Source organism: Caretta caretta, chromosome 1 (genome assembly GCF_965140235.1).
Source record: "Caretta caretta isolate rCarCar2 chromosome 1, rCarCar1.hap1, whole genome shotgun sequence".
NCBI classification, from domain to species: Eukaryota; Metazoa; Chordata; order Testudines; family Cheloniidae; genus Caretta; species Caretta caretta.
The window spans coordinates 48,973,196-49,000,196 of record NC_134206.1 but is presented as its reverse complement, the minus strand read 5'-3'; the positions used below and the strand labels follow the sequence as shown (position 1 = coordinate 49,000,196).

The 27,001-nt window shown below is 42.7% G+C and overlaps 2 protein-coding genes and 1 long non-coding RNA gene across 4 annotated transcripts in view; 2 read left to right on the top strand and 1 right to left on the bottom strand.

Annotated features, from left to right (window-relative positions):
• N4BP2L1 (NEDD4 binding protein 2 like 1) overlaps nucleotides 1–9,017 on the top strand; it is a 64,237-nt gene extending 55,220 nt beyond the window's left edge. Inside the window, exon 6 of the mRNA XM_075127875.1 lies at nucleotides 8,947–9,017. Coding sequence (XP_074983976.1) covers nucleotides 8,947–8,996 — 50 coding nt within the window. The 3' untranslated portion in view covers nucleotides 8,997–9,017. The remainder of the gene's footprint in view (nucleotides 1–8,946) is intronic.
• The window catches only part of BRCA2 (BRCA2 DNA repair associated), a 102,125-nt gene that overhangs the window by 9,451 nt on the left and 65,673 nt on the right, over nucleotides 1–27,001 (bottom strand). For both annotated transcript variants that reach the window (XM_048847162.2, XM_048847168.2), the window contains exons 20-24: nucleotides 26,072–26,216; nucleotides 11,517–11,638; nucleotides 6,806–7,007; nucleotides 5,246–5,412; nucleotides 5,000–5,138 (exon numbers count right to left, since the gene is read on the bottom strand). In XM_048847162.2, the coding sequence (XP_048703119.2) occupies nucleotides 5,000–5,138; nucleotides 5,246–5,412; nucleotides 6,806–7,007; nucleotides 11,517–11,638; nucleotides 26,072–26,216 (775 nt within the window). The remainder of the gene's footprint in view (nucleotides 1–4,999; nucleotides 5,139–5,245; nucleotides 5,413–6,805; nucleotides 7,008–11,516; nucleotides 11,639–26,071; nucleotides 26,217–27,001) is intronic.
• Nucleotides 9,435–24,014, top strand: LOC142071917 (uncharacterized). Its single transcript, XR_012668155.1, has 3 exons — nucleotides 9,435–11,598; nucleotides 12,564–12,834; nucleotides 22,801–24,014. It is a non-coding gene; the product is annotated as an uncharacterized LOC142071917 (long non-coding RNA).

Below are 27,001 nucleotides of genomic sequence, written 5' to 3'. Positions count from 1 at the left end.
AGAGCAAACAACATAAATATCCAAAACACAAGACCTGGTAGTAATGGGGGACTTTAACTCCCAGACATCTGTTGGAAAATGTAATATGGCAAAAAACAAAAATTTCCTGTAAGTTATTGGAATGTATTTGGGATAAGTTTTTCTTTCAGAAAGTTGAGGCAGTAACCAGGGGGACAGCCATTTTAGATTTTTTAGATTTGATTCTGACCAACAGAGAGGAATTGGTGGCAAATCTGAAGGTGGAAGGTAATTTGGATGAAAATGATCATGAAATGATCGCTTTCATGTGTCAAAGGAAAGGAACGAATTAGGGCAGCAGAATAAGGACAATGGACTTCAATAAAGGAGTCTAACAAACTCAGAAAATGTCCCATGGGGAAAAAATCTAAAGGATAAAGGGGTCCAGAAGAGCTGGCACAATGTAAACTAATCCAATGCAAAGGAAAGAGAAAAAACAGTAAGAGGCCAATATCACTCCATCAGGAGCTCTTTAATGAGCTGAAAAATCAAAAAAGGAATCCTACCAAAAATGGAAACATGCAGGAATTGCTAAGGAGATATAACAAAAGGATAGCACAAGCATATAGAGACAAAATCAGAAAGGCTAAGGCACAAAATGAGTGACATCAAGCACAGGACATAAAAGACAGTAAGAAGAGGTTATAATTACATTAGGAGCAAGATGAAAGAAAGGGTAGGTCCTCTACTTAGCAAGGAAGGAGAAAAGACAGTTACCTTTTCTGTAACTGGTGTTCTTCGAGATGTGTTGCTCATGTTCATTCCATATTAGGTGTGTGTGCTCGCCACATGCACTGGTGCCAGAAGTTTTTCCCTCAGCAGTATCCGTAGGGTGTATGGGGAGATTTTGGCAAACCAGTAAAGAGCCTGAAACCACTATTGCTTATTGCTAAAAGCACTCATGTCAGCAGGCCGTAAATCTCAGACAATAACTGTACCGTAGGGGGAGGCCCCAGGCCATCATACCCCGTGGGGCTAGCGGGTAGGCATTGTCTCCTCTACCCCAACCTCCAAGCATGTTTCATGCACCAAGCCCGGTGCCGCCGGTGCAGTCAACTGTTGCTCTGAGGTGGCGGCAGTTGAATGGTGCAAAGGGAACATCATCATCACCAGCATGCCCCACGCACTCCAATAAGGCCACTGGGGAGGCAAGTGACCGTGCTGCCAAGGTGGTGCCGTAGACGTCGATGCAGCCTCAGGTGTCCAGTTATGCTGGTGGAGTCTCAGTGAGGTACTAAGCTGCCCTTCCATGCCGGAGGAATCCCCTCCTGGTGACCATGGTGGGGCCATCGATGCCTGTGTCTGCCTGTGGCCACCCAAGACTGGTGCTTGGAGTGGGAGGATCGGTGCCAATGTCGGGGGGGACTGGTGGCAGGAGGGGGGGACCAGTATTGAGACGGGGAGCACTCCCACGGGGTAAGCGACGGAGATCTGCGCCGAGAGGACGAACGGTGCTGGTAATACAGAATCCAGCACCTCCCCTTAGATGATCCGTGTCGAGATGGCAGGGACCACGAATGCTGTGCCGGTGACCGAGGGTGAGCACCAGAGGATCTGGGCTGCGATGCCGGAGATCTGTGGCGCGGAGACGGAGATCGCTGCCTTGGCTAGGGGAATCGGCAGTGCTCCACTGCCCCTTGGTGGGGTCTTAGCGGCTGGCTTGCCCTCATAGGGAGCCTTTGCCACTTCCTGCGGTGCCTGCGGCGTGGGCTGAGGCCTCTGCTCTCTTGGTGCCAGGGGAGTTTGGGAAGGAGTTGATGTCGACATATGTTTGGGTCCCTACCACTCCCAGGAGTTGGTTGTGGATCCTTTCATGGGCTAAGGGCCCCAACCAGGAAGGCACGTCCACATGGTTCCGGAGTTCCCAGGCGGCCCAAACTGGGTCCTTTGCCCGATGCCCCATGGCCTTTCTTGCCCTGTGCCGGAGAACCATGCTTCTTAGTTTTCTTTCTGGGCACTGGTGACGGGGAGCAGTGCCAGGTGTGCACACTGGGGGTGTGCTGCATGCCGAGGTACTAGGAGTTGAGTCTTGGCAGGACGGCTTGCAAGCTGGACGGAGGGCAGCCTCCATGAGGAGAGCCCTCAAGTGAATATCCCACACTCTTTCTGAGTCCTGGGTCGAAAATGTTTACAAATATGACACTTGTCCTTCACATGTGATTCCCCCAACCACTTGAGGCAGCTGCTGTGGGGGTCACTTACAGGCATAGGCCTGTTACAGTCTGCTCAGGTCTTAAACCTCAGAGACCAGGGCATGCCCCTCCTGGGACAAAGTCCACGCGAGGACTCTAACTTCTAACTACACTTAACAGTTATTTAACATTCACTACTATAAACAACTATTTACAAGTCCTTAAGGCTCGAACTCAGAATAGATGAAACCACTAGCCCCTACTATGCAAGGAAAGGCACTCCGACTAACCACCATGGGTGGTAAGAAGGAACTGAGAGGGTGTAGGGCTGGTGGTGCCTGCTATACCGACACTTGAGTGCTACACTCAAGGGGGCGCCACAGCTGACCCTAATGATACTGTTAAGGCAAAAATCTCTGACGACCATGCATGTGGGCACACACACCTAGAATGACATAAGCAAGTACTCAAAGAAGAATATTTAGATAAATTAGATGTATTCAAGTTGCCAGTGCCTGATGAAATTCATCTTAGGGTACTTAAGGAACTAGCTGAAGCAATCATTAGCAATTATCTTTGATGGGGTGGGATCTGAGTTACCCAGGAAAGAATTTTCTGTATTGTCCAGCTGGTGAAGCTTGCCCATATGTTCAGGGTTTAGCTGATCGCCATATTTGGGGTCGGGAAGGAATTTTCCTCCAGGGCAGATTGGAAGAGGCCCTGGAGGTTTTTCGCCTTACTCTGTAGCACGGGTCACTTGCTGGAGGATTCTCTGCTCCTTGAAGTCTTTTAACCACAATTTGAGGACTTCAATAGCACAGACATAGGTGAGAGGTTTTTCGCAGGAGTGGGTGGGTGAGATTCTGTGGCCTGCGTTGTGCAGGAGGTCGGACTAGATGATCACTAAGGTCAGAAGGGACCATTATATCTATGAATCTATAAGTCCCAGAGGAACGGAAAAGGGAAAACATAGCACCTATCTTTAAAAAAGGGGGGAAAAAAAGGATCTGGAGAATTATACACCAGTCAGCCTAACTTGGATACTGGAAAAGATATTGGAACAAATTATTACACAATCAATTTGTAAAGGACTTAGATGATAACAGGGTTACAAGGAATAACCAGAACAAATCATACCAAACCAACTTAATTTCTTTCTTTGATAGGATTACTGGCATAGTGGATAGGGAGGAAGCTGTAGACATGGTATAGCTTGATTTTAGTAAGGCTTTTGACAGTCCCACCTGACATTCTCAAAAGAAAACTAGGGAACTGTGATCGAGATGAAATTACTGTAAGGTGGTTGCACAACTGGTTTAAAGACCATACTCAAAAAAGTAGTTATCAATGGTTCACTGCCAAACTGTGAGGACTTATCTAATGGGGTCACAGCGCAGTCAGTACTATTCAATATTTTCATTAATGACTTGGATAATGGAGTGGAGAGTATGCTTATAAAATTTGCAGATGATACCAAGCTGAGAGGGGTTGCAAGCATTTTGGAGAACAGGATTGGAATTCAAAACAACCATGAAAAATTAGAGAACTGGTTTGAAATCAACAAAATGAAATTCAGTAAAGACAAGTACTTCATTCAAGAAGGAAAAATCAATGGGAAATAAATGGCAGGTGGCATAAGGCTGAAAAGGATGTGGGAGTTCTAGTGGATCACAAATGGAATATGAGGCAACAATGTGATCCAGTGGCAAAAAAGGCTAATATAATTCCAGGGTGTATTGACAGGAGAGTTGTATGTAAGACACAAGAGATAACTGTCCTGCTTTACTCAGCATTGGTAAGACCTCAGCTGGAGTAACTGCGTCTAGTTTTGGGTGCCATGCTTTAGGAAAGATGTGGGCAAATCAGAGAGTCCACAGTAGCGCAACAAAAACAATAAAAGATTTAGAAAACCTGACCTATGAGGAAAGGTTAATCTGGGCCTGTTTAATCTTGAGAAAAGAAGATTGGGCGGGGAGGGGGAAACCTGACAACAGTCTTCAAATATATTAAGAGCTGTTACAAAGAGGACGTGACCAATTGTCCTCCATGTCCACTGAAAGTAGGACAAGAAATAATGGGCTTAAATCTGCAGTAAGGGAGATGTAGGTTAGATATAAATAAAAACTTTCTAACTATGACTATATCTACACAGTAAGGTAGAGGTGTGAATCCCCTGCTCGCATACAGATAATCATGCTAGCACTCACCAAGCTAGTGTGAGTATAAATAGTAGCGTAGCACTAGTAGTGCTCCAGTAGCACTAGTAGTGGCAGTAGAAACATGGCTAAGGCATGCTGAATACAAGCCCATGTGAAACTGGTGGCTATGTACTCAGCATGTCTCCGCACATACCCAGTAGTTTCAGAGGGGTTTAATACATGGCACTGCTAAGCTCTGCTATTGTTACTTGTGCTAGCACGGCTACACTGCTATTTATACTGACGCTAGCTTGATAGGACCTAGCATCACTATGTGTACATGAGCAGGGGAATCACACCCTTACTTCTTAGAGTAGGCATAGCCTATAAGGGTAAGAGAATAGGCTTCCAAGGGATTTTATGGAATCCTCATAATTGGAGACCTTTAAGAACAGGTTGGACAAACACTAGTCAGGAATGGTCTAAGTTTACTTGGTCTTCCCTCAGCAGAGGTGGCTGGACTTGATGACCTCTCAAGGTCCCTTCCAGCCCTACATTTTTATGATTCTATGGTTTGGCCTGTCTAACCTAAACATTAGACAGTTATAAACCTGCAGGTACAACACCAAGATCAGCTTGGAAATTTGTAAGATTTTTTTTAAATATGATCTGTTTAAACATGAAAAAACTTGGACACAATGCACAATATACCTGTTTTCTTGCTAACAGAAACTATAAATCCCACTAAATCCACTTCAGCACAGGCTGGTCGAAAAGATGGATCCAACAACATGCTGAACTGCAGAGCCTTCCTTGGAATATACATCTGTAATAGCACCTCTTGCGAAGCCTGAAGAAATAGAACTTTAAATATTTATGCCATAATGCTTATATAAATTGTTTATGCTGTTAGTCTAATACATATAGTTATATATATTTACAGTTAAATGTTTTTACCTGTAGTTGCAGGTACTGAGTTTTGTTTGTGGCTGTTAACTGTACATTAACAGTGTCTGATTTGCCTTTGGATTGCGAAGCTACTAGCTGGTATATTCTGTACCGACCACCTTCTTTTAACAGGGAACATACATCCAATAATGGACGCCATATATTCAATATAATGGCTAAAATGTAAGATTAGAAAACATATTAGTATGCAGTAACATGGAGGCCTCAAAAAATTCAATTTAAGACATCCTTGGTGTAACTCTTGAATTTATAGACTCATAGATGTTAAGGTCAGAAGGGGCCATCATGATAATCTAGTCTTACCTCCTGCACATTGATGGCCACGGAATCTCGCCCACCCACTACTGTAATAGACCCTGAACCTATGGCTGAGTTACTGAAGTCCTCAAATCATGATTTAAAGACTGCAAGTTACAGAGAATCCACCATTTTACACTAGTTTAAACCTGCAAGTGACCCATGTCCCATGCTGCAGAGGAAGGCAGAAAACCCCCAGTCTCTCTGCTGATCTGATTCAGGGAAAAAATCCTTTCCGGCCCCAAATATGGTGACCAGTTGGACCCTGAGCATGTGGGCAAGATCCACCAGCAAGACAGACAAGAAAGAATTCTCTGTAATAACTCAGAGCCCTCCACATCTAGTTTCACTGACTGTTGGACATATTTCCTGCTAGCAGTCGCCAAGGTTGTCAATAAAAATGCTAAATAAGACTGGTCCCAAGACCAATCCCTGAAAAACTCTGCTAGTAACCTCCATCCAGACTGACAGTTCACCTTTCAGTGGGACTTGTTGCTATCTCCCCTTTAAACAGTTTCTTTCCACCCTTCCATTCTCATATTAATCTCCATCTTCTCCAATTTAACTAATAATTTCCCATGTGAAACTGTATCAAATGCCTTACTGAAATCCAGGTAGATTAGATATGCTGCATTTCCTTTGTCTAAAAAATCAGTTATTTTCTTAAAGAAGGGGATTCAGGTTGGTCTGGCACAATCTAACTTTTGTAAAACTATGCTATATTTTATCCCAATTACTGCTTACCTCTATGGCCTTAACTACTTTCTCTTTCAAAATTTGTTCCAAGACCTTGCATACAATTGAGGTCAAACTAACAGGACTGTAGTTTCCTGGATCACTTTTGTTGTTGTCACTATCTTAAAAATAGGAACTACATTAGTGATTCTCCAGTCGACCTCTGAGTTTACAGATTCATTAAAAATCCTTATTATTGGGATTGCAATTTCATGTGCTAGTTCCTTTAATATTCTTAGATGGAGATTATCTGGGCCCCCTCATTTAGTCCCATTAAGCTGCTAAATTTGACTTCCACCTCTGATGTGGTAATTTCTACTTCCATATCCTCATTCCCATTAGCCACCCTGCCACTACCTAAACTCTTCATTACCCTTATTAAAAACTAAGGCAAGGTATTTGTTTAGGTGTTGGACCATACCTTGATTATTAATCTTTAATCTCCACCCCATCCCAAGAGTTTAAATTGGCCTAGTATGGTGAAAACTGAAGTTGTTTACATTTTTCAATACTAACCGTTATCTTTTTCTTGTTTTCTGTAATCCACAACACGTAACTTCCATATAGTAGACACATCCCTTTTGGAGCAACCATGTTCCTCCCGTTCAGCAGACTCTATAGCCTTCTTGAATTCTGCTTCTATCTGAGCTTGCTTCTTATCATTCAACATCTGTCTGTGAGTATTCAAGGCTTTTAATTGCTCCCCACTAAGATAGCCCTGTAACCATAAAGGGCAAATTCACTCAGCTTCATGTGTCTATCAGTCAAAAAGTCTGTCATAGATTTTGAGAAAGTCTTCTCTAAATATACAAGCTTAATTTTCATTTCATTAATATAACAACAGGATTTCAGAAGTATTATTATATATTATAACACAAAGGGGCCCCAATCTTGGTTAGGCCCTCTAGGCATTACTGGAATGCAAATAATAAGCATTGTACAGCACCATAAATACACACATTTTACAAAGTCAAAGTCACAAAGTCAAAGTCTCAGACGGCATTAACTTATTACAGTCAAAAGCCCTGATCCTGCACATGCTTAGGCATGTGCTCAGCTTTATAATAGACACAATAGGACTACTCACTGCTTAGCTTGTCGCTAAGTGTCTGTGCTTGAATTAAGATTGGGAGATATGGCAAACACAGGCTGGAGCTGGAAAAGCAGGAAGATTGGGGGCAAAGACAGCAATCACTTAGGTGAAAAGTACATAAATTTTGAGGGTCACATCATGGTGTGTTTTTTTTTTGTTTTTTTGTTTGTTTGTTTGTTTTTTTTTAACTTTAGTAGAAAGCAAACCTGGATCAATTTCTTTTGCAAAAACATAAAATAGGACAAGGGCATAAAACTATAAACATTAACTTTAATTACACTGTTTGCTAAGTTGGTGGAACTGAAAGTATAGATTTGTTTGTTGAATCTCTCTCAAACTGCTGCTCAGTTACTTCAGTGATTTTTGTATGTACCAAGTTCTTATAGAGGTCTTGTTATAATTACATTGGGGAGGGAAACACAAGCATGGCAAGAAGCACCGATTGTCACTGCACCACAAATATCTGGTAAATATTTACTCAAGTAGAAAATTTATTTAAATACTAATAATAATTAGGGCGGTCAAGCAGTTAAAGAAAATCAATTGTGATTAATAGCACCATTAAAAAAATTAATCACAATCACGCTGTTAATAATAGAATACCATTTATTTAAATATTTTGGATGCTTTCTACATTTTCAAATATATCTATTTCAATTATAACACAGAATACAAAGTGTACAGTGCTCACTTTATATTTATTTTTTATTACAAGTATTTGCACTGTAAAAAAACAAAAGAAACAGTATTTTTCAATTCACTTAATACAAGTACTGCAGTGCAATCTCTTTATCATGAAAGTTGAACTTACAAATGAAGAATTAGGTACAAAAAAACCTGCATTCAAAAATAAAACAATGGAAAACTTTAGAGCCTACAAATCCAATCAGTCCTACTTCTGGTTCAGCCAATCGCTCAAACAAATTTGTTTACATTTTGCAGAAGATAATGTTGCCTGCTTCTTGTTTACAATGTCACCTGACAGTGAGAACAGGCATTTGCATGGCACTGTTGTAGCCGGCGTTGCAAGATATTTACATGCCAGATGCACTAAAGATTCATATGTCCCTTGATGCTTCAACCACCATTCCAGAGGACATGCGTCCACGCTGATGATGGGTTCTGCTGGATAATGATCCAAAGCAGTGCGGACCGACGCATGTTCATTTTCATCGTCTGAGTCAGATGCTACCAGCAGAAGGTTGATTTTCTTTTTTGGTGGTTTGGGTTCTGTAGTTTCTGCATCGGAGTGTTGCTCTTTTAAAACTTCTGAAAGCATGCCCCACACCTCATCCCTCTCAGATTTTGGAAGGCACATCAGATTCTTAAATCTTGGGTCGAGTGCTGTAGCTATCTTTAGAAATTTCACATTGGTATCTTCTTTGCATTTTGTCATATTTGCAGTGAAAGTGTTTGTAAAACAAACAGTATGTGCTGGGTCATCATCAGAGACTGGTATAACATGAAATATATGGCAGAATGAGGATAAAACAGAAAAGGAGACATATAATTCTCCCCCAAGGAGTTCAGTCACAAATTTAATTAACATGTTATTTTTTTAAAGAGCGTCATCAGCATGGAAGCACGTCCTCTGGAATGATGGCTGAAGCATGAAGAGGCATATGAATCTTTAGCGCATCTGGCATGTAAATATCTTGCGACGCCAGCTACAACAGTGCCATGCGAACGCCTGTTCTCTCTTTCAGGTGACATTGCAATTAAGAAGTGGGCAGCATTATCTCCCATAAACATAAACAAACTTGTTTCTCTTAACGGTTGGCTGAACAAGAAGTAGGACTGATTGGACTTGTAGGCTCTAAAGTTTTACATTGTTTTGTTTTTGAGTGCAGTTATGTAACATAAAATCCCCTACATTTGTAAGCTGCACTTTCATGATAAAGATACTTGTATGAGGTAAACTGAAAAATACTATTTCTTTTGTTTATCATTTTTACAGTGCAAATATTTGTAATAAAAAATAATAAAGTGAGCACTGTACACTTTGTATTCTGTGTTGTAATTAAATCGATATATTTGAAAATGTAGAAAAACATCCAAAAATATTCAATAAATGTCAATTGGTATTCTATAGTTTAACAGTGCAATAAATTGTGATTATTTTTTTGAGTTAATCATGTGAGTTAACTGCAGTTAATAGACCGCCCTAATAAATAATAACAATTAAAAAATTATCAATGAAAATAATTTTGTAGAGTCATATATTTACAGATTTGTAAAATTTCACAGTTGGAGCTTAACTCCAGAGAAGAGCTGCCCAAAATTTGGAATTTTCTGTTCATAGGGAATTTCAGTATTTTGAAATTTGGTTTCAGATTCATTCAAACTGAAACCAAATATTACAAATTTTCTCATGAAAATGGCGGGTTCAAAAAAATTCTGTTTGGGAAACACTGAAACACAGTGTTTTTGAAATAAAATGTTTTTGAAACAAAACATGCTCCCCAATCCCCAGCAGCTGCCAGTGAACTTGACATAATTCACGTCAGTTTCACTGCTTCCCACCACTAAATAGTAAGGCCAAAATAAGAACAGACTGCAGAGCTGAGAGCCTGAGCTGAGAGCCACAGCTTGAGCCAGGGCTCCCAGGACCTCCAAGGCTACCAGGCTCCTAGATCTGAAGCAGAAATGTTGGAAGCCAAGGACCCTAAAAACCTGGCCTGGAAGCAGACTGCATGGTAGACCTAGTTGGGTTCCTTCAGAACCCTAGCAGCCAGGGTACCTCTGGAAACGTGCCTGTGACTGAGTGAAAGTTAGCTGAACCCGACTCATTTTCACAAGAAATTTTGAGTTTGACAAACTGGCAATTTCTGATGAAACTTAGTCAAAACATTTCTGTTCAGCTCTACTCTAGAGTACATCTTTTCACACCTTATAAATCCACTAGTAAAATGTTTATTAAATTCAATAAACATCTTTTATATTTATTTTTATTAATATGTTTGTTTTTGTGGAGAACTGGGAAACTTCTGATTTATTTTTATGAAAGAATGCCTGACTGAGTTCCTCCACCCCCTCTCATATTGTTACTCATCTCTTTAAATGAGATGTGACAGATGTGAGACCTTGGAAACATGGAAAACTTCAAAGACTATTATATTGAGATATACCAAATGCTATGGGTACATAATATTCATAGACCTTTGTATTAATAAGTTTTATGTGTGTATCTTTATGTTCCTGGTTCCCCGCATGTGTTTCCTATGGAATATGGAATCACAGGGATAGGGGTTGATTAATGCAGAGTCCCAGTGCCAAAATAGGTAGATACCCAATCTTTAAAGCTTTTCCCCCTTGGGAAAAGTTATACTAGTTATACCTGTTTCATGAGCCCTCAGGAACAAGCCCTCAAATTATAATACAGTGACAGCCTGAATTGACTCAGAGATCCCTCACTTAATCCACAACCTTACATGAGACTGTAACCAAGGGCAAAACCCTGCTTGAAGGGTTTGAAGGACTCTGAAGACACCCTGGATTCACCAGATGGAAGATGGTTGACATCTGGTAAACTTAGCATGTACGTAGACTATTTATTGTTTTATTACATGTTCCCTCTATAATGCTTTTGTCCAAAATAAATATACTGGGCTTTGTAAAAGTTGGCTGGTCACTGGTAAATGCTGTCACAGCTCCTGGTAGAGAGCAGAACTGCAGGTGTTGGACTAAAAGTCAGACCTGCTGGGATAAGCACAGTGAATTGCCAGGGGGCTGCAACCCTAATCCTCTGGTCTGGAAGGAAAAGGAATATTGGTTCCTGTCCTTAGGCCACTAGTCATCACCCTTCTAAGACCTAAAGAGATGCCCTTGAAGAGACCACATTTCTGGAGTTACCTACAAATCTGTAGGTAACTCTAGAAATGTGACAGTTCTAACAGACCAATACTAGTAAGTGAAAAAATGCAACAAAATTTGAATCCTGCATGCCATCTTTTTAAATTATTTTAATCTGAATTCTTATTTAATTATCAGCACGTTGCAGAACATCTCACAAGAAGGCAAGAGGCAATACTAATTTAAAGTCATATGTCCTTGAATCCAGCAGAAACTACTACTGAATAAAAACAATGGACATTCCACATGTATTTGAGGGTAGTATTCACAATTAATAATTACCTCCATACAACCAGGATCAGATACATTCTGAAGTGCTTCGTAAAGCTCTGCACCATCTTGCAAAGTATGAATCTGCTGTCTGGTGAGTGCACGCGATCTCAGTGCTCTTCTTTGAGGTTTGTCTGTTTAAAAAAATGTTTGATACAATCTAAAAAACAACAACAACAACAACAACTAAAAATGTGATGTAGAAAGCTCATTTGAGTGGCCAAAGTGTCTCTGAATCTCCATACAAGAATTCACTTTTTTTAGTAATACAAGTGGCAGAAAGTCTACTATTCACTTGGATTTCAAATAGTAGAATGTGGTATAAGCTCACTGGTATAAACTCACTATAGAATCACTGGAGACAAAAATAGAAAATATCTATTAAAAAAGAAAGTCATCTTTGTCATATAAGAGGGATAAAATATTATTTGCAATTAGGTGGCTGGACTACTTTACTTTTATATTTTAATGGCTTGAGAATCTATGTCAGTGTGTTGATTCAAGACAAGTCAGGACCTCTTTGTGCAGGGTAACGAGTGTGAGGGAAAAGGAGCTGATATGTAATAATGTTATGATTACTACAGGAGCTGCTAAGCAATATTCTAAGAATAATGAGATGTAACAATTTTATAGATCCTTTATGGGACCTGGTCAGTGAAGGGAAGTTGTTGTATATTGGGTTATAAGACCTTCCTGTACAAATGTATTGCTGTTGTGTAAGAAGGGACCGCAGGAAGAACAAACAGAAAGGCAACATGTCTCCCTAGATAAGCAAACTCTTGCAAAAAAGATTTGGGGTGGCAACTGAGTAGGCCTGACTACTATAAAAAGCCAGTTAGCTGCGAACCAGCTGAGTGGCGAATAGCGGAGAGGCTAACAGAGGGAGTTTGTCTGGGAGTTCGCCTGGGGAGAGCCCACTGAGGCTTTCATTGTGCAGGCTTCTCTCTGAGTAGTTACTACAACACCTGAGGAAGCTCTTAGAAGGAAGGTAGTATGGATGGTGAGCGTTCAGCTGTTGTTACCTGCACAGGATGTGACATGTTTGCCTTTCTTCCACAGGACAGAAGTGACTGTCTGTACAAAGTGCAAGCTGGTCTCCATACTGGAAAAGAAGGTTCAAGGTCTGGAGAAACAAGTATCGACCCTGCGTTGCATAAGAGAAACTGAAGATTTCCTGGACAGAAGTCAGGATATGCTTCTACGGACACAACATTCTGTTCCTGCTGCACAGCCTGCTCTGAATCGTCAGAAGGACGGTGAAGAAATCTGGCAGCATGTGACCTCCAGAAGAAGAAAGGGGAGCGTCCATGTACCAGCAATGCAGATACAGGTAAGCAACCGTTTTGATGTTCTCTCTACGGGTACTAATGCGGAGAGTGGACTATCAGACTATACATCTGAGAGAAGGGAGCAGAAGGAGACTTCGACGATTGGAAGACATGAGATGCACTGTCCAAAGAATGGGGGTTCCACAACCACCGCTCCCAAGAGAGGGAGGCGGGTGGTGGTGGTTGGGGACTCCCTCCTCAGGGGGACTGAGTCATCTATCTGTCGCCCCGACTGGGAAAACCGAGAAGTCTGCTGCTTGCCAGGAGCTAGGATTCACGATGTGACGGAGATCCTGCTGAGACTCATCAAGCCCTCGGATTGCTACCCCTTCCTGCTTCTCCACGTGGGCACCAATGATACTGCCAAGAATGACCTTGAGCGGATCACTGCAGACTACGTGGCTCCGGGAAGAAGGATAAAGGAATTTGAGGCCCAAATGGTGTTCTCGTCCATCCTCCCTGTGGAAGAAAAAGGCCCGGGTAGAGACCGTCGAATCATGGAAGTCAACGAATGGCTATACAGGTGGTGTCAGAGAGAAGGCTTTGGATTCTTTGACCATGGGATGGTGTTCCAAGAAGGAGGAGTGCTAGGCAGAGATGGGCTCCACCTAATGAAGAGAGGGAGCAAGCAGGCTGGCTAACCTAGTGAGGAGGGCTTTAAACTAGGTTCACCAGGGGAAGGAGATCAAAACCCTTAGGTGGGGAAGTGGGATACCGGGAGGAAGTACGAGCAAGAAAACGCAACAGGGGAGGGCTCCTGCCTCATAGTGAGAAAGCAGGACGATCAGCAAGTGCCTATACACAAATGCAAGAAGCCTGGGAAACAAGCAGGGAGAAATGGAAATCCTGGCACAATCAAGGAATTATGATGTGACTGGAATAACAGAGACTTGGTGGGATAACTCGCATGACTGGAGTACTGTCATGAATGGATATAAACTGTTCAGGAAGGACAGGCAGGGCAGAAAAGGTGGGGGAGTTGCATTGTATGTAAGAGAGCAGTTTGACTGCTCAGAGCTCTGGTATGAAACTGCAGAAAAACCTGAGTGTCTCTGGATTAAGTTTAGAAGTGTGAGCAACAAGGGTGATGTCGTGGTGGGAGTCTGCTATAGACCACCAGACCAGGGGGATGAGGTGGACGAGGCTTTCTTCCGGCAACTAATGGAAGTTACTAGATTGCAGGCCCTGGTTCTCATGGGAGACTTCAATCACACTGATATCTGCCGGGAGAGCAATACAGCAGTTCACAGAAATCCAAGAAGTTTTTGGAAAGCGTAAGGGACAATTTCCTGGTGCAAGTGCTGGAGGAACCAATTGGGGCAGAGCTCTTCTTGAGCTGCTGCTCACAAACCGGGAAGAATTAGTAGGGGAAGCAAAAGTGGATGGGAACCTGGGAGGCAGTGACCATGAGATGGTCGAGTTCAGGATCCTGACACAAGGAAGAAAAGAGAGCAGCAGAATACGGACCCTGGACTTCAAAAAAGCAGACTTTGACTCCCTCGGGGAACTGATGGGCAGGATGCCCTGGGAGAACAACATGAGGGGGAAAGGAGTCCAGGAGAGCTGGCTGTATTTTAAAGAATCCTTATTGAGGTTACAGGAACAAACCATCCCGATGTGTAGAAAGAATAGTAAATATGGCAGGCGACCAGCTTGGCTTAACAATGTAATCCTTGCTGATCTTAAACACAAAAAAGAAGCTGACAAGAAGTGGAAGATTGGACAAATGACCAGGGAGGAGTATAAAAATATTGCTCGGGCACGCAGGAGTGAAATCAGGAAGGCCAAATCACATCTGGAGTTGCAGCTAGCAAGAGATGTTAAGAGTAACAAGAAGGGTTTCTTCAGGTATGTTAGCAACAAGAAGAAAGTCAAGGAAAGTGTGGGCCCCTTACTGAATGAGGGAGGTAACCTAGTGACAGAGGATGTGGAAAAAGCTAATGTACTCAATGCTTTTTTTGCGTCGGTCTTCACGAACAAGGTCAGCTCCCAGACTATTGCACTGGGCAGCACAGCATGGGGAGGAGGTGACTAGTCCTCTGTGGAGAAAGAAGTGGTTCGGGACTATTTAGAAAAGCTGGACGAGCACAAGTCCATGGGGCCGGATGTGCTGCATCCGAGAGTGCAGAAGGAGTTGGCGGATGTGATTGCAGAGCCATTGGCTATTATCTTTGAAAACTCATGGCGATCGGGGGAGGTCCCGGACGACTGGAAAAAGGCTAATGTAGTGCCCATCTTTAAAAAAGGGAAGGAGGAGGATCCAGGGAACTACAGGCCAGACAGCCTCACCTCAGTCCCTGGAAAAATCATGGAGCAGGTCCTCAAGGAATCAATTCTGAAGCACTTAGAGGAGAGGAAAGTGATCAGGAACAGTCAGCACGGATTCACCAAGGGCAAGTCATGCCTGACTAATCTAATTGCCTTCTACGATGAGATAACTGGCTCTGTGGATGAGGGGAAAGCAGTGGACATGTTATTCCTTGACTTTAGCAAAGCTTTTCACACGGTCTCACACAGTATTCTTGCCAGCAAGTTAAAGAAGTATGGGCTGGATGAATGGACCATAAGGTGGATAGAAAGCTGACTAGATCGTCGGGCTCAACGGGTAGTGATCAATGGCTCCATATCTAGTTGGCAGCCGGTATCAAGTGGAGTGCCCCAAAGGTCTGTCGTGGGGCCGGTTTTGTTCAATATCTTCATTAATGATCTGGAGTATGGCGTGGACTGCACCCTCAGCAAGTTTGCAGATGACACTAAACTAGGAGGAGTGGTGGATACGCTGGAGGGTAGGGATAGCATACAGAGGGACCTAGACAAATTAGAGGAATGGTCCAAAAGAAATCTGATGAGGTTCAACAAGGACAAGTGCAGAGCCCTGCACTTAGGATGGAAGAATCCCATGCACCGCTACAGACTAAGGACCGAATGGCTAGGCAGCAGTTCTGCAGAAAACAACCTAGGGGTTACAGTGGACGAGAAACTGGATATGAGTCAACAGCGTGCCCTTGTTGCCAAGAAGGCTAACGGCATTTTGGGATGTATAAGTAGGGGCATTGCCAGCAGGTCCAGGGACATGATCGTTCCCCTCTATTTGACATTGGTGAGGCCTCATCTGGAGTACTGCGTCCAGTTTTGGTCCCACACTACAAGAAGGATGTGGAAAAATTGGAAAGAGTCCAGCGGAGGGCAACAAAAATGATTAGGGGACTGGAACACATGACTTATGAGGAGAGGCTGAGGAAACTGGGATTGTTTAGTCTGCAGAAGAGAAGAACGAGGGGGGATTTGATAGCTGCTTTCAACTAAATGAAAGGGGGTTCCAAAGAGGATAGATCTAGACTGTTCTCAGTGGTAGCAGATGACAGAACAAGGAGTAATGGTCTCAAGTTGCAGTGGGGGAGGTTTAGGTTGGATATTAGGAAAAACCTGTTCACTAGGAGGGTGGTGAAACACTGGAATGCGTTACCTAGGGAGGTGGTGGAATTTCCTTCCTTCGAGGTTTTTAAGGTCAGGCTTGACAAAGCCCTGGCTGGGATGATTTAGTTGGGGGGTTGGTCCTACTTTGAGCAGGGGGTTAGACTAGATGACCTCCTGAGGTCCCTTCCAACCCTGGTATTCTATAAGACAATGGCATACTTCCAGGCTCCAGGCCAAAGTGACACAGGTGTTTTGCCAGGCCAGAAACTAGAGATGAAAAGGACAAACAATTAAAAAGCGGTTCTCAGAAGTAGAAGAGGGAATCAATTGTCAGTGAGCTCTGAAAGGAAGACATGCTGTCAGGCTTGATGGAGGAGTCTGAAGGAGCTGGACCTTCCCAGACTCAGGTAATGGTAAATTTTAGGGAAAAGCAGGCATTCACAAAGCCTAGTTTATTATTTTTAAAGTATATTTTTCTTAAAGGCTTTTATTCTAATAAATAATATTTTGCTTAAAGGAGGATGATTGGTCTCTCATTTCCACTGTCATTGCTCCCAGAAGGCAGAGTGTCTGAGCTTAAACCAGATTTGCTGAGGCAATCATGGGTAGTTAGCAGGGGATTATTCCCCAGGGCCTGGTAGGAGAGTGGAAGAATCACTTGATTCTACCCCATGTCTTGTACTCATAAATATATATAACAAATGGAAGAAAGGGCAAGTTGAGAGTAATGCATATAAATCAGAAATTATGAATTGTAGAAAACTGATAAAGGACTCAAAAGGACACATGGAGAACTCTATGGCCAACAGAGTTAAAGACAATGAAGGAGGAGTTTTAACTACATTACGAACAGAAAAAACCTTAATGGAATTGGTCCTTTACTAGATAAAAATGGTAGAATTGTCAATATTAATGCAGAAAAGAGAAAATATTTATTTTCTCTACATAGGAAAATCAGATTATATAAGTAATATCATGTGATGAAACATGTTTCATTCCAATAGTAACTTAAGAGAATGTTAAATAGGAGTTACTGCAGTTAGGAATTTTTAAATCAGCAGGTCCACATAACTTGCCTGCAAGAGTTTTAAAAGAGCTGGCCGAGGAGCTCACTGGACCATTAATGTTGCTTTTCAATAAAGCTTGGAACTTTGGAGATATTCCAGAGGACAGGGAGAAAGCTAATGTTGTGTGTTAATATTTAAAATGGATTAACAGGACATCCTCTGTAATTATAGGCCTGTCAACCTGACACCGATCCTTGGCAAATAATACAGCACATGATACAGGACTCAAATAATGAACTGTTTTATCCTCCTTTAATTTTTTATGGTAATCAACATGGTTTATGGGAAAAAACAGACCCTGTAAAACTAAGGTTTTGTTTTTTTACGAGATTACAAGTTTTGCTGATAAAGGTAATAGTGTGGATGTAATATACTTAGACTTCTGTAAGGCACAGGACTTGGTACCGTACGATTATTAAAAAAACAGAATGACATAAAATGAACATGGCACACATTAACTGGATTCGCAAAAAGAAAAGGAGTACTTGTGGCACCTTAGAGACTAACCAATTTATTTGAGCATGAGCTTTCGTGAGCTACAGCTCACTTCATCGGATGCATACCGTGGAAACTGCAGCAGACTTTATATACACACAGAGATCATAAAACAATACCTCCTCCCACCCCACTGTCCTGCTGGTAATAGCTTATCTAAAGTGATCATCAAGTTGGGCCATTTCCAGCACAAATCCAGGTTTTCTCACCCCCTCACCCCCCTCCAAAAAACACACACACAAACTCACTCTCCTGCTGGTAATAGCTCATCCAAAGTGACCACTCTCCCTACAATGTGCATGGTAATCAAGGTGGGCCATGTCCAGCACAAATCCAGGCTTTTTTTTTTTTCCCGGGGACACACACACACACACACACACACAAACTCACTCTCCTGCTGGCAATAGCTCATCCAAACTGACCACTCTCCAAGTTTAAATCCAAGTTTAACCAGAACGTCTGGGGGGGGGGGGTAGGAAAAAACAAGGGGAAATAGGCTACCTTGCATAATGACTTAGCCACTCTCAGTCTCTATTTAAGCCTAAATTAATAGTATCCAATTTGCAAATGAATTCCAATTCAGCAGTTTCTCGCTGGAGTCTGGATTTGAAGTTTTTTTGTTTTAAGATAGCGACCTTCATGTCTGTGATTGCGTGACCAGAAAGATTGAAGTGTTCCCTGACTGGTTTATGAATGTTATAATTCTTGACATCTGATTTGTGTCCATTTATTCTTTTACGTAGAGACTGTCCAGTTTGACCAATGTAAATGGCAGAGGGGCATTGCTGGCACATGATGGCATATATCACATTGGTGGATGTGCAGGTGAACGAGCCTCTGATAGTGTGGCTGATGTTATTAGGCCCTGTGATGGTGTCCCCTGAATAGATATGTGGGCACAGTTGGCAACGGGCTTTGTTGCAAGGATAAGTTCCTGGGTTAGTGATTCTGTTGTGTGGTATGTGGTTGTTGGTGAGTATTTGCTTCAGGTTGCGGGGCTGTCTGTAGGCAAGGACTGGCCTGTCTCCCAAGATTTGTGAGAGTGTTGGGTCATCCTTTAGGATAGGTTGTAGATCCTTAATAATGCGTTGGAGGGGTTTTAGTTGGGGGCTGAAGGTGACGGCTAGTGGCGTTCTGTTATTTTCTTTGTTAGGCCTGTCCTGTAGTAGGTAACTTCTGGGAACTCTTCTGGCTCTATCAATTTGTTTCTTCACTTCCGCAGGTGGGTATTGTAGTTGTAAGAAAGCTTGACAGAGATCTTGTAGGTGTTTGTCTCTGTCTGAGGAGTTGGAGCAAATGCGGTTGTATCGCAGAGCTTGGCTGTAGACGATGGATCGTGTGGTGTGGCCAGGGTGAAAGCTGGAGGCATGTAGGTAGGAATAGCGGTCAGTAGGTTTCCGGTATAGGGTGGTGTTTATGTGACCATTGTTTATTAGCACTGTAGTCTCCAGGAAGTGGATCTCTTGTGTGGACTGGACCAGGCTGAGGTTGATGGTGGGATGGAAGTTGTTGAAATCATGGTGGAATTCCTCAAGGGCTTCTTTTCCATGGGTCCAGATGATGAAGATGTCATCAATATAGCGCAAGTAGAGTAGGGGCTTTAGGGGACAAGAGCTGAGGAAGCGTTGTTCTAAATCAGCCATAAAAATGTTGGCATACTGTGGGGCCATGCGGGTACCCATAGCAGTGCCGCTGATCTGAAGGTATACATTGTCCCCAAATGTGAAATAGTTATGGGTAAGGACAAAGTCACAAAGTTCAGCCACCAGGTTAGCCGTGACATTATCGGGGATAGTGTTCTTGACAGCTTGTAGTCCATCTTTGTGTGGAATGTTGGTGTAGAGGGCTTCTACATCCATAGTGGCCAGGATGGTGTTTTCAGGAAGATCACCGATGGATTGAAGTTTCCTCAGGAAGTCAGTGGTGTCTCGAAGGTAGCTGGGAGTGCTGGTAGCGTAGGGCCTGAGGAGGGAGTCTACATAGCCAGACAATCCTGCTGTCAGGGTGCCAATGCCTGAGATGATGGGGCGCCCAGGATTTCCAGGTTTATGGATCTTGGGTAGTAGATAGAATATCCCAGGTCGGAGTTCCAGGGGTGTGTCTGTGCGGATTTGATCCTGTGCTTTTTCAGGAAGTTTCTTGAGCAAATGCTGTAGTTGCTTTTGGTAACTCTCAGTGGGATCATAGGGTAATGGCTTGTAGAAACTTGTGTTGGAGAGCTGCCGAGCAGCCTCTTGTTCATATTCCGACCTATTCATGATGACAACAGCACCTCCTTTCTCAGCCTTTTTGATTATGATGTCAGAGTTGTTTCTGAGGCTGTGGATGGCATTGCGTTCCGCATGGCTGAGACTCCCTCCTCAGGCCCTACGCTACCAGCACTCCCAGCTACCTTCGAGACACCACTGACTTCCTGAGGAAACTTCAATCCATCGGTGATCTTCCTGAAAACACCATCCTGGCCACTATGGATGTAGAAGCCCTCTACACCAACATTCCACACAAAGATGGACTACAAGCTGTCAAGAACATTATCCCCGATAATGTCACGGCTAACCTGGTGGCTGAACTTTGTGACTTTGTCCTTACCCATAACTATTTCACATTTGGGGACAATGTATACCTTCAGATCAGCGGCACTGCTATGGGTACCCGCATGGCCCCACAGTATGCCAACATTTTTATGGCTGATTTAGAACAACGCTTCCTCAGCTCTCGTCCCCTAAAGCCCCTACTCTACTTGCGCTATATTGATGACATCTTCATCATCTGGACCCATGGAAAAGAAGCCCTTGAGGAATTCCACCATGATTTCAACAACTTCCATCCCACCATCAACCTCAGCCTGGTCCAGTCCACACAAGAGATCCACTTCCTGGAGACTACAGTGCTAATAAACAATGGTCACATAAACACCACCCTATACCGGAAACCTACTGACCGCTATTCCTACCTACATGCCTCCAGCTTTCACCCTGGCCACACCACACGATCCATCGTCTACAGCCAAGCTCTGCGATACAACCGCATTTGCTCCAACTCCTCAGACAGAGACAAACACCTACAAGATCTCTGTCAAGCTTTCTTACAACTACAATACCCACCTGCGGAAGTGAAGAAACAAATTGATAGAGCCAGAAGAGTTCCCAGAAGTTACCTACTACAGGACAGGCCTAACAAAGAAAATAACAGAACGCCACTAGCCGTCACCTTCAGCCCCCAACTAAAACCCCTCCAACGCATTATTAAGGATCTACAACCTATCCTAAAGGATGACCCAACACTCTCACAAATCTTGGGAGACAGGCCAGTCCTTGCCTACAGACAGCCCCGCAACCTGAAGCAAATACTCACCAACAACCACATACCACACAACAGAATCACTAACCCAGGAACTTATCCTTGCAACAAAGCCCGTTGCCAACTGTGCCCACATATCTATTCAGGGGACACCATCACAGGGCCTAATAACATCAGCCACACTATCAGAGGCTCGTTCACCTGCACATCCACCAATGTGATATATGCCATCATGTGCCAGCAATGCCCCTCTGCCATTTACATTGGTCAAACTGGACAGTCTCTACATAAAAGAATAAATGGACACAAATCAGATGTCAAGAATTATAACATTCATAAACCAGTCGGAGAACACTTCAATCTTTCTGGTCACGCAATCACAGACATGAAGGTCGCTATCTTAAAACAAAAAAACTTCAAATCCAGACTCCAGCGAGAAACTGCTGAATTGGAATTCATTTGCAAATTGGATACTATTAATTTAGGCTTAAATAGAGACTGGGAGTGGCTAAGTCATTATGCAAGGTAGCCTATTTCCCCTTGTTTTTTCCTACCCCTCCCCCCCCCAGACGTTCTGGTTAAACTTGGATTTAAACTTGGAGAGTGGTCAGTTTGGATGAGCTATTGCCAGCAGGAGAGTGAGTTTGTGTGTGTGTGTGTGTGTCCCCGGGAAAAAAAAAAAAGCCTGGATTTGTGCTGGACATGGCCCACCTTGATTACCATGCACATTGTAGGGAGAGTGGTCACTTTGGATGAGCTATTACCAGCAGGAGAGTGAGTTTGTGTGTGTGTTTTTTGGAGGGGGGTGAGGGGGTGAGAGAACCTGGATTTGTGCAGGAAATGTCCCACCTTGATTATCATGCACATTGTGTAGAGAGTTGTCACTTTGGATGGGCTATGACCAGCAGGAGAGTGAGTTTGTGTGTGGGGGGGTGGAGGGTGAGAAAACCTGGATTTGTACTGGAAATGGCCCAACTTGATGATCACTTTAGATAAGCTATTACCAGCAGGACAGTGGGGTGGGAGGAGGTATTGTTTTATGATCTCTGTGTGTATATAAAGTCTGCTGCAGTTTCCACGGCATGCATCCGATGAAGTGAGCTGTAGCTCACGAAAGCTCATGCTCAAATAAATTGGTTAGTCTCTAAGGTGCCACAAGTACTCCTTTTCTTTTTTGCGAATACAGACTAACACGGCTGTTACTCTGAAATCTGTCATTAACTGGATTAAAAACTAGTTAATGGACAGGTCTCAAAATGCAACGTAAACCGGGAATCATCAAATGAATGTGTTTCTAGCGGGGTCCCACAGGGATCAGTTCTTGACCCTATGCTATTTTACATTTTTATCAGTGATGTGGAAGAAAACATAAAATCATCACCAACAAAATTTGCAGATGACACAAAGACTGGGGAGTGGTATGTGACACTGGCAGGCCAGGTACCAAGGCTGCAGGCATTAGTTAAGAAATGACAAACTCATAGCTGGAGACCAGAGCAGTTCACTTATGTGTTAGTTTTGCTCAAAACAGGGAATAGTCTTATAAGAATGTGTTTAGACTCTATAGAATACTGGTAAGTTGCCGTATGCATTAATCTTATTTTGTAATGTCTGTATTCCATGCTATAAGGAAATATGTAAGTTTTGCTTTATAACTGAAAATAATTTGCTCTAAACTTATGAACTCAGATGGGAAGAGTGTTTCCTGCCACCATCCAGAAGAACAATCAAAATCAGATGGGAACATCGCAATACAAAGGATTGATTAATGGCCCTATCGCATCTTAGAAACACCACATGCAAGGAAGCTGGTCTATGGACTTGGAGGCTGAATGACGGAAACGAAACAAAGACACAGGAAGATGTTACAGCTCTGTTGTTTGAACTCTGACAGGGCCAGAGGCTCTAAACTGAGAGGCAGAGACCCCCAGGGTCCGTCCTGAAATCCATCTTGAATTGACAGAGATGTAGTATCTTTAAAAATCATAGATGATAACTTATTTGTGTTTATGTTTGCTTGCTTTAGCCTGGAAATAATTCTCTTATTTCTTTTTTCTAGTTAATAAACCTTTAAGTTAGTTTATTACAGGATTGGCTACAGGCGTTGTCTTTGGTGTGAGATAGAAGATACAAATTGATCTGGGGTAAGTAACTGGTCTCTTGGGACTGGATGCAACCTGAATATTATGTGATTTATGGTATAAGTAACCATTTATCACTAAATCCAGTCTGCCTGGGTGGCAAGATACACTGCCTTAGACTCTACAGTGTTTCTCAAATGCAGCCACCAGGGGCTTTTCTTGCAGACACAGCCTCCTAGGCAGTGATGGGGGGAATGGGGGGAAGCAGTGGTCCCTCCCAAAGGGCCACCAGGGGTTGGACCCTGGCCCCCTCTGGAGACACAAATGCTAGAGGAGCAGGCAGCTAGTGAGTTCCCCACCTTCCTGGGGATGTAGGTTCAGGCTCCAGCCCTGGAGTGGCAGGCAGTAGGCTCTGGTCACAGGGCTCCAACCCCAACTGCAGGGCTCACCCCCCATCGCCCCTGACCCCCGCCAGCCTGTCATGCATTCCCCTCTGTCCTTCACGTCCCCCCTACCAACCTCCCTATCCAAGGCTTAATTTGTCCCCGGGCTTGCCAGGACCGAGTAAGTCTGCTGCTGCGGAAAATGATATTTGTATATTGGTTAATATCGCTTTTGACAGCAGCAGACTTACTAGCTAGCAAGTCTTTTAACAAAAGCAACCAAAAAAGGCAAAAAAACAATAACAAAAAAGATAAGAACCAGCAGAGCACCTTATTTGAGTTTCTATTCTGTTAAGATCCTGTAAAGAAGAGAAGCAACTGTACATTATTTTTATTATTGAGTCTGCAAAAAATATTCAATAAATTATAATGATTTGGACATGTGTATGTGCATATATATTTGTTTTTCCTAAAGTTAATTAAGTATTTTAGGAAAAATTGTCAGCACAGCCACCAGCAAGAGTTGGCGGCTGCACTTTGAGGCCACCAAAAATTTTGTTGTGAGAACCCCTGGTCTAGATAATACTTAGTCCTTCCATGAGTGCAGGGGACTGGACTAGATGACCTCTCGAGGTCCCTTCCAGTCCTATGAATCTATGATTTAACTTAATAAGGTATAAGTTAAGGAGTGAGCTCCTGGAGTTTATCACTATGCGGCACGCTTTAATTATTCTCGTGGCTCTTTTCTGAATCCTTTCCAGTTTTTCAACATTTTTCTTGAATTATGGACACCAGAACTGGACACAGTAGTCAAGCAGCAGTTGCACCAGTGCCAAATAGAGAAGTATACAAACTCTGCACTCCTACTTGAGGAGTTCTTGATGATGCAAAGAAGAACCTAATTAGCCCCATTGGCCTCAGTGTCCCACTGGGAGCTCATGTTCAGCTGATTACCACCTTGACCCTGAAGTCTTTTTCAGAGTTAACTGCTTCCCAGGATAGAATCCCTCATCCTGTAAATAGGGCGTATGTTCTTAGATCTATAACTTCATTTGGCCATATTAAAACACACATTTTTTGTTTGTGCCCAGTTTACCATGCAATCCAGGTTGTTCTGTATCAATGATCTGTCCTCTTCACTATTTACCATGTGGGGGGAGGGATAGCTCAGTGGTTTGAGCGTTGGCCTGCTAAACCCAGGGTTGTGAGTTCAATCCTTGAGGGGGCCATTTAGGGATCTGGGGCAAAAATTGGGGATTGGTCCTGCTTTGAGCAGGGGGTTGGACTAGATGACCTCCTGAGGTCCCTTCCAACCCTGATATTCTATGATTCTATGTCATGCTGTCAGGAGGGGCTCACGACCCTGAGTGGCTACCTCAGGGCAGACTATCCAAAACAGGGCGGTATGTTCTATAATTAGATTTCACCAAGCAAGTAACAAATATGAACCCCTTGATTACTGTAGCAGTCTCACCGTGGAGTCACAGACGGTCCCCTAGATGATCACAGTGGTCTCTTCTGGCCTTAGAATCTATGAATCTGGTGATAGCTAGAGGCCTGAGACCAGAAGAATTCAGAGGTGCAGTTCACCAGAAATTGCGACAACAACCTCACTCAACTATCAGTGACTCTATATTTGTTTTTGTCTAATCCAAATCTACACCTCACAGGAACAAGTCCTAAATTATGTACAAAAATCTGTTAACAAGTTACAGTAGAACCTCAGAATTGTGAACACCAGAGTTACAAACTGACCAGTCAACCACACATTTCATTTGGAACCGGAAGTATGCAATCAGGCGGCAGCAGCAGTAGCAGACGAGACACAGACACATGCACACACAAATTAAAAAAAAAAAAAAAGCAAATACAGCACAGTTAAACATAATCTACTAAAAAAATAAAGGGAAAGCAGCATTTTTCTTCTGCATAGTAATGTTTCAAAGCTGTATTAAATCAATGTTCAGATGTAAACTTTTGAAAAAACAACCATAATGTTTTGTTCAGAGTTACGAACATTTCAAAGTTCTGAACAACCTCCATTCTCAAGGTGTTCATAACTCTGAAGGGTCTACTGTAGTATTTCTGGTGATTATTTACACGCAATGGGGAGTAGCAGCCCATCAGAGTTGCCTTAAACATCTCAGAAATAACATTAAAAAATCAAAACTACTGCATTCAGACTTGGCAGAAAATTTTAGTAGTATCTCCCAAAGTACTTCAGGAAAACTCCTTTTTCAGCATTTAGAGGAGAATCCTCTATAAACAAGATCCTTGGGTTCACACACACATTCCTGTAACAATGAGAATACCTTCGAGAAAGTGAAACAGAAGACCTGACCTGAAGCCGAGTTCTGTGTGAACTGAAAAGCTTGTCTCTCTCACCAACAGAAATTGGTCACATAAAAGATAATACCTCACCCACGTTCTCTCTCTAATATCCTGAGACCAACATAGCTACAACTATACTGCATACTTTGAAACAAACAGTTTTACCTTCATGCTGTTTAAATTCCACTTGGATTTGTGAAAACAGAGCTTCCAGGTGTTTTTGTCGATTCTCTGCATGCTTTGCAGCTTCCCTTTCTTCAGCTCGACCATTACGAAACACATATGATCCAGTTGGTACCTTTTCCACCCACTGGAATAAGAATTCACATATAAAATTAAGGCTTTTATTTATTTATTTAAAAGTGCCCTAACCCAGTCTTTTAAAATTCTGTTCTCCCTCCAATAACGGCAATTTTTGGAGGCTTTTTCACTATCATCAATAAAGGGCAAAAAACTAGATTTTTTGCATGGTCTCAGATTTTCATTTCAGTTTTGAAAAATTCCCTTATCTTCTCCCTCTATTGCAATATTTTCAATTTAGGTTAAAATCTGACATTACACCTGCTAAACTGGGTTTATCTCCACCACAAAAACTTGAGGGCTGCAATGATTACCAAGTACATGATTTTACAAAAATGGAAGAATAGGCTTATGCCGAAAATACAGCGGTGGCATTCGGATCTGTCCAAATTAGCAGCCAAAAAAAGAATAGCTTACGACCCTAGGAATCAGTTATATGAAATTGAAGATATTTGGACCCTGTTTCTTTAGGTATGTTTGAATACAAATAACAGACTGCTCAAAGAATGCCAGTTCTCCATCCTATCTAGCTGCCACATCCCACCCTAACTCCCTTCGGCTTTGGTTGACCTTCCTTCCTCCTCATGTACATCTTCTCCCATTTTACTGTTTTAATCTCCACCTTATTGTGTTCTAGTATAGTCTTGAATCTGATCAATTATAAAATTGCATAATTCTGTTGTAGCTTCCATGAAGTATATGGTATCTGGGAACATATACAAGCTATAAATAATTTGGTATTTTTTGTATTTTTATCTGCTTACTAAAAATTAATAAAGATAACTTCAAATTTCA